At 40.8% G+C, this 8,225-nt stretch overlaps 1 protein-coding gene across 1 annotated transcript in view; it reads right to left on the bottom strand.

Annotated features, from left to right (window-relative positions):
* Window positions 1-990: 990 nt before the first annotated feature.
* CD163 (CD163 molecule) overlaps window positions 991-8,225 on the bottom strand; it is a 29,844-nt gene continuing 22,609 nt past the window's right edge. Inside the window, exons 8-16 of the mRNA XM_063075904.1 lie at window positions 7,840-8,154; window positions 7,373-7,465; window positions 6,976-7,290; window positions 5,424-5,744; window positions 4,326-4,634; window positions 3,845-3,880; window positions 3,553-3,651; window positions 2,260-2,355; window positions 991-1,118 (exon numbers count right to left, since the gene is read on the bottom strand). Coding sequence (XP_062931974.1) covers window positions 991-1,118; window positions 2,260-2,355; window positions 3,553-3,651; window positions 3,845-3,880; window positions 4,326-4,634; window positions 5,424-5,744; window positions 6,976-7,290; window positions 7,373-7,465; window positions 7,840-8,154 — 1,712 coding nt within the window. The remainder of the gene's footprint in view (window positions 1,119-2,259; window positions 2,356-3,552; window positions 3,652-3,844; window positions 3,881-4,325; window positions 4,635-5,423; window positions 5,745-6,975; window positions 7,291-7,372; window positions 7,466-7,839; window positions 8,155-8,225) is intronic.

Raw genomic sequence — 8,225 nt, 5'->3', positions numbered from 1 at the left:
TTATACTTTCCTCATAAAAGCAAATTTTAAAATGCAAATCTAATCATGTCTTGCCTCAGCTTCATCTTTCAAAGACCACCACTTCCCTAACAGTCCCTAAAATAAAATATGAATGTGATGTACAGCAGATAAGACCGTTCATCACAGGGCTCTGTTTAGCCTTTTCAGCTTAGATTCTCACCACTCCTTTCTCCACTTAACCTCTTCGTACCACTGCCTTGGAAGGACTATGAGACCTTTCATTAAACAATTACATCGTTTTCAGTAGTATCTTTTATTTCTGCATTGTCAGTGTTCAGGACACTACTTGTCATCATAAATATGTTCCATATATGTATTTTTAATTAAAAATGTCTACTTTTCCCTAAAGGCATGGTTCTCTTTTATGCCTCTACAGTTTGTACTTGCTGTGTTCTTTCCCTGGAATAGTCTCTCTTTTAGTCATATTTAAAGTTTAACGTAAATATCACATATTCTTACAATCTCACAAACTTTCTTAGGCAAACTTTTTGAACTTGTAGGATCTTGTACAATCTTTATCCTCGCATGCACTATACAATTGTAGATGTGTAATACACATGTCTTATCTTTTTCCTGAAATCATTCCTGTAATATCTTCAAAATACTTATTCATATTTATTTACCCATTTTCTCCTTAGCTCCATGTATAATACCATTGTTACTGCTCATAATACATATGTAATTAAGAAATGGGAAGAGTCATATTTATAAAAAGCTGTTACACAAGGGCAATTCAAAAAGTTTGTGGAAAAATAGAATTAAAAGATAATGAGTCTTACCGTGAACTTTTCGAAGTGCCCTTGCATATTCTGAACATGGATATATAAGTATGTAAACATATACACATATGCATATGCAAATATATGTACACATATATTCTTCCTAATGCCGGAGGAATTCTTTAACTTCGAAAGGAATGTTCCTGTTTTGAACAATAATAAATAAATTTTCCTCACCCACCTCACTGGTTTATAAATTCCCATTTTCCTTTTCAGTGTTCCTCAGAATGGCCGCCTTTTTCATTCTAGAAGTAGAAGGAGATTTAGACACAGAAATTAGTTCAGCGGCATTAAAACCATCTGACTCATAGGCGTTTTCTGAAAGGAAGAAAATAATTACTGGGAAATAAATCAGACCTCGCCTCAAGTGCCTGAGAAGCTCTTTGAGCATCTGAAAACACTGCCCCCTGTTAGGAAGGCAAGTGTGTGTTACTTAAGGGGCACCGGAAGTCTTTCTTATTCCTTAAATATGTTCCTACACACGGTAGCAGAAAAGACCAAATCCTGTGGAATAAAGAAGAGAGGAAGGCACTCTCAGAGGGTAAAGGAGCCTTCGTGGAGGACGGACAATGGGTACTGAGGTACTTCTTTTCACTCAGCAGAATTATGCTGTCCAGAGGCAGAATTAGTGCCCAGGGGCTAAGCAGAAGACGGAGGACAGTGAAGGAAGCATTGTGTACTGAGAAGTGGTCTAGTCCTGCGGATAGTGATGGCTTCTCATGTGAAAAAAGAAGACGTGGAAGGTTTAACAGATGAGACTTTTAGGAAGAATACAATAAATATCAAGTTCGAGAAAGAACAATAACAGGACATAGGAGTGGAAGAAACTGCAAAAGAGGTAAGTAGGTAAAGGACTCACGGTGGTACGTGTATAGGATGTCAAGTCTAGAGATCTAATGTAAACAAGAGGATGACAGGTAACAAAACGGATTCCTGCTAAATGAGTAAATTTTTGCTGCTCTTGCCACAAAAACAAACAAACAGAAAAGGGTAACTGTGAGAGATGGTGGATGTGCTGATTTTCTTCACTTTCACAACCTTTTTACTGTGTGTATGTGTCTCATAACATCATGTTGTGTACCTCAAATCTACACAATAAAGTTTATGTTTTAAAAAAAGAAAAGTTAAACTGTCATGACAGCCTTGAAGAAGATTAATTTCTGTTTTAATAAGATGAGGCCCAAGTCATAAGATTTTGTTGCATGATTCTTTGTATACATCTGTCAGAAACAATCATAGGCCTCTTGACCTAAGGGCCTACCTATGATTGCAGTTTTTATGTTCTCTAAGAATAATTTTCAGTTCATTCCTGCCTTTCTTTTCCCTTATATGCATCATAAGCTTTCTATGACATGTTTTTAGATCTTTTTCCCACTATCCGTCAAAGTAGAATGCTCAGCCTCAGTTGCAGCCCTTGGTCTGAACCCCTGGGCTATAGACCCTCAAACAACCCACACACCTGAGGAATTCCCTGGGTCCAGATCATGTGCATTCAGACAAGAATTCATCTCCCGGTATTGAACTTGGTGGACGCAATTTTCTCCTCTTGAGGAAACTGATAACAAAGGTCTTAGGTTAGGAATTAGCAGACCATAACACAGTAAAGCTTTCCTTCCTTGGGGTGCTTTTTCCCAGCAGTGCAAACATACCTGATCTTTATCCAACCTGTTGTTTCCATACCTTCCTACCGCCGAGCTCAAATAAAATAGGCACAAGGCCACATCTTCCCTATTTTGCCATCACACAACGACCTCATTTCTTCCCCCAAGGAAGCCAGCATCTTCCATGATTCCCTGGTGCTTTTTCTGAAATCTTTCTAAAAATCTTTCCTCTTCTCCTCGTTCTCACTATAAAGTCCTTTTCATTGCTCTTCTCAACTATTTCAAAATGCTATTCCTGTCAGTTACGTGGTCCTCCTTCGGTCCTTCATGAGTCCTGTTGCCAAAAGATTTTTCCAAAAGACAGCCTGACTATTTCATTCCCCAACACAATACTCTTTAATGACTACAAATGTTCTTACCGTGGAATATGAGAACATTATAATCCGTTGCTTCCCCCTTCCAGCCTTATCGGTAGCTTCCTCTTTTACTTCCCTGCCGAACAGCCAAGGTGCCACCCTTTATGGTCCCTACACTTGTACATGCCGTTCTCTCTCCCTACAGGGATCCTAATCCAGTCCTTCAAACTCCTGCTTCAGAATTTGTCTCAAAGCCTCCTAGAAGTCTTTGATACTCCCTGTCCCCTTCCAGTTAATTACTTTCTCCTCTGTGCCACTTCTGTTCCTTACTCATATTCACGTATTCACTGCACTTATTTGTTTACACATATCTTCCACTAGACTTGAAGTTCCACCACTTGTTATCCACATCTGTACCTTCCAAGCCTAGCACATTGCTTGTCAGAACAGTAAAATTTGTAACAAGAATATTATAATAACAGTAATAAATGTTTGGGCAAAAAAAGAAATCATTGTAAACCATATATAGCATATTAATTCTAAACTATCAATTCAATAGTGCCCCAATTAAACATGTAGATAGAGTACAAGAATCAACAGCGCATCCAAAGCCCCCTTTCTCCTCTGAAGCCTTGTTCCCTCTGTTCTGACAAACTGCTCAGACCTCTTCTAGCCTCTGGCTTTCTGGGCATTTCACACTTGAGTCTAATGTTTTTTGTTTTTATTTATTTATTTTCATCCCAAGAACCCCCTTATCCTGTAGATACATTAGAAAGACCATAATTTGGCTCAGACCTGTAAGCCGCTGTCTCTGTCTTCTTTTCTGAGTCCACAAGAGCAATGCGATGAGAACTGCCAGCAGAAGGACCCCAAGGATCCCGATGGCAATATGACCTATGCGAAAGTAAATATCAAGACAGCTGATAATGTCTTAGCTAAAAAATCTACATCCCCAGTCACTAACTCTCTCTTAGGCCAGATACAGAATCCCTGAAACAAATCTCAAATCCTCAGAACTTCTTCTGACCCAAAGTCTCAAAACAAGAAGAATTCTAAGTAATGCAGACTCATAAACATCATGTTATACCTGTGGCATTTGGTGATCTTTCGGTCTTTGGAATATCTGTAGGAAAAAAGAGGAAGAGGCTTAATTATGAGAGTAATACACAGAACAAAGATTTCTATTTCCTTGTCTGAGCCTTTAGTACCTATCAGCCAAGTAGATACTCTTTCCCAGCTAAAACTAGAGTCTCCAAGTCTTTCTTCCCTCTGCACAGGTACACACACGCGCACGCACGCACGCACATATGCACGCACGCGCACGCGCACGCGCACACGCACACGCACACACACACACATTTATATATACATATACAGGTTACACGCTTTTCCTCAGTGAAGGCCAATGTATAACTACAAATGTTTCTGTCGTTTTTCTTCCAGATAGAAGCACCACCATTCCCTCACCAGGTCCTGTGCTGACATCCAGCCTTTACACTCTGTATTTCATTGCCCAGCCCCTCTTTGCTGCCAAGATTCCAAGCTTAATCCAGGCTCCTGTCATTTACCTGAGCACTTCACAGCAGCGTCTTCCTTGTGCCCACAGTCACTGTGCCCCCAGCGTTTGGCAGGACAGTCCCACAAGGAGGATTCATTCCCTCTGCACTTCACTTCGTTGAGCCATATGGGTCCAGTCCCTTGACCAAATGTCGCTTCTTTTAGTGCTTCCAGAGCTGAGCCACAGCCCAGCTGTCGACACACCACCTGAGCATCATCCAGGTCCCAGGAATCGTCGCACACCGTTCCCCAGGAGCCTCTGTACCAGACCTCCACTCGTCCAGAACAACTAGTGTTTCCTTCTCGAAGTCTTATCTTATCTGAAAAATCAGAGACATGTCAGTTATTTTTGAGAAGATAAAAGCTACTAAGAGGTAACAGGGGAAAATAGATATTTGAAAATGGTTTTTCAGAATCTACCTTAAAACTTTATTTATTTAATGTGCATCTTACAATTTATACTTTTTTACAAAATTTATCTTTTACCAAAGTATATATCTTTTCAGCAAGCTGAATATATTTCATCCTGGACATAAGAATCATAGCGTGACTCAGGAAATGTCAAATTAATACACTTAACGTTGTAAATATGTAATGCTAAGTTCTCTCAAATAGAAAAGAGCCTGGGTGATTGCCAGGTAGATAGAAATCTTCTTACAGTTTAAAAAGATGTGGAATGGGGAAATACCTCAGGACTGATCTTTCTGACTGCTTTTCTTCCTATATTAATGTAGCAAGAAAATATTTAAAAGAAAAATGGGAAAGGTAAGGTAGACCATTCAATAGTCAAATACTGAATCACATATTCTCTGCTCTTTTGTTCACAGAGAAAGTAATTGAATAAAACTTTCAAGCACAGCATGGGAAATGTTATATTCTTTGGAATAACTATTACAGATCCTGAATATATATAGGCCAGATTAAATAAAACCAATTGCAACATCCAGGTAGAATGGGTATTACCCAGAGGTTACCCATTCCTGCTTAACTAGATCTAACAATCTAAGCTGGAGTGAGAATAGGAAAATACAGTAAACCTAATGTGCTTTTTCAGAAGATGATAGTGGAACTGCAGAATGGAATTTTCACGTAGACCAATGGAAACTTACTGGCACATGTGATCCAGGTCTCCTCTGAGGGGCTGGCCGGTCTCTGCTTCCACGGAGATGATGAGCACTGCCATAACGTGTCAGGTCCTTTTGGACACTGCACATTGTCCACCCACATGTGCATGGACGTTGCCTTGTCTACAGATGCAGGGTTGATATTCCCTGTGTCTGCACAGTCCAGCTGCCTGCATACCACCCCCACGGTGGTCGCAGACATGTTACTCCTGCCAACGCTGCCCCACGCTCCATTGTAAAAAACTTCCAGTCGCCCTGCACAGGTCTCTCTGCTGGTGTCACTGGCCAGTCTCAGGGACATGAACTCTGTGACGAAATACAGAATTAGTAGTTTCGCATCTTCTCTGAAGATTTGGAAGACTCCCTCCCTTTACTCTGATGTGAGGATGGCTTTAAAAATATGTACATAAATTACTGGTAATTCTTTAGTAACTTCTGGATGGTCTAGTAGGTTTTTGTAAAACATAGCATTTATTCTATAAATAACTTCTGTCTTTCTAGTCTTGGATTTTATACTTGGGGACCTCTAAAGAATGACATCAATGATCCTAAGATGCTTTCTGGATCTCAATCAAAGGCTCACAGCCTCTTTTTCAATTATATAGTTTGAATTTTCTTCCTAAATTACTGAAGTTTTAGCTTCGAGAATCTTATTCTGTTCTTTTTTTATTTTTCTTTTTGGCAACTGTGCTTGATAGTTAAAATTTAGTGAAATAAGCACTCAAACCAATGTTTTGTGCACATTATCTTAAAATGAAATATTTTCCTTTCTGACACTTTAAGGTTTTCTATGCATATCCTTTACTAGGTTTACGTCACTGAATAGGAATGAACCACTTCCAGCATGCAGAGCTTTTCGCTTCCCTAAGTCACCCAGTCATAGTACTGCTTTCCCCAATGTATTACCACAGAATGCATTTTCCTGCTTCACAATAGTTTCTCCAATATATTGCCACATAGTGCATTTTCCTGCTTCACAATCGTTTCTCCAATATATTGCCACATAGTGCATTTTCCTGCTTCACAATAGTTTCTGAAGCTCACTGTGTGTACAAAGCAGTGAACTCTTATGATCATTTTTACTCCTATGACAAGTAAGTCTCATTTATCTGCCATGAAATACTACCTGGGCATGATAATTACGGTTTTCTCTGCAATGATGCACCAAATGTATTTCTTCTTGTCCTTTTTATTCTACTTCTTTATTAATATTGTAATTATTAAGTGGTGCTATCAAATCCTTACCCAATATCCAGGTCCACATATATTTCTAAAAGAATTTCACTACCGATTTTGTTGTTATTTCATGATATACAAGCCCATCTCTGTTTTTTCCTCTATAATACTATACTACCTTGCACACGAGGTAGCTAGCACTTACTCAACAAACCCACACTTCTGGGATTTTGACTCTTTCAATAGTTTCCTTTGAATCTGCTTTTCAGGGAAATATTTCAGAGTAATATCCTTGCTACACTTTGCTTCACCTCAGTTCTTTTTTATGTAATTGTGACCAGAGGTTGTGTGCAAAATTCACCTGAACAGATGGCTCCTGCATCCTCCTTGTGCCTGCAGTTGTGCCGCCCCCAGCCATGTGAGTGACACTGCCAAATATGAGATTCTCTTCCACTGCAGTTTATCTCGTCCAGCCAGATGGGTCCTGTTCCTTCCCCGAAATGAGCAGAACCAGTGGCATTAATGGCCAGTCCACAGCCCAGCTGTCTGCACACCACATGGGCATCACTCAGGTCCCAGCTGTCATCACAGATGGTGCCCCAGGAGCCCTCATGATAAATCTCCACTCTCCCAGCACAGCGATCTCCTCCATTTACCAGGCGAAGTTGACCATTCCCTGGAAAAAGAAAAAAAAAAAATTAATAAAATGCATTCCTATGGATTAAGATCATTTTTATAGATTGGTCACTGATTCTTACCTACGCAGGCAACAGCACTTTCTTCTGGAATGGCAGAGCTTGTTGGGTCTACAGATGATGTATTGCACAGAGGTAGCGTCTGGGTCTGGTTTCCTGCAAACACCAAACTGCTCAGTCATAGAAGACACAAAAGTTTGAGGTGAAGAGGGGAGGTCAGACGGATGAGAAGTTGAAGAGAAAGATTTAGAGAAAGAAGAAGGTGGATGGGTCGATGAGGCCGAGAGTGAACCAGGTGCTTTGAGAAGGGCTTTGCACACAATAAACACTAGGTAACTATGCGGTGAGTGGAAATGAAGTTCATTTGCCCTCTAGAAAGACACATGAGTTTTATATTCTGACATACTTCTCATGACCCCTCAAAATGGATCATTCCCTTTTACTTTTCTTCTTCATCCTTATAGGTACACCTGCTCCTAACCATGCCACCACAGGGGAGGCTCAGCACTGGCCGCTCTTTATCCTCTTACCTGAGCAGATTACGGAGGCCAGTTGACCTGAAGAACATGGTGCTGCACCCAGAGCAGTTACGGGACAATCTCCCATGTGCTGCTCAGTCCCAGTGCAGTGAAACATGTGCCTCCAGACCCGACCATTTCCTTTCCCAAAATGTGCTCCTCCTGGCGTAGAAAGGGCAACTCCACATTTAAGCTGCTGGCAAAAAACTTGGGCATCTTCTATATCCCAGTGAGAGTTGCAGAGAGACCCCCAGGCCCCAAGCACCTTGAGCTCCACTCTCCCCTCACATGGGGACTTGCCATCCACCAAGCGGATTTCTGTGTATCCTGGAAGGAGACAGGGCTTTAGAAAAGACAGCTGTGGCTACCTAACCCCGCCCCCTCCACAGTGTGGAAAC

Source organism: Cynocephalus volans, chromosome 12 (assembly GCF_027409185.1).
Source record: "Cynocephalus volans isolate mCynVol1 chromosome 12, mCynVol1.pri, whole genome shotgun sequence".
NCBI lineage: Eukaryota > Metazoa > Chordata > Mammalia > Dermoptera > Cynocephalidae > Cynocephalus > Cynocephalus volans.
This window is presented reverse-complemented; position numbering and strand designations above follow the sequence as displayed.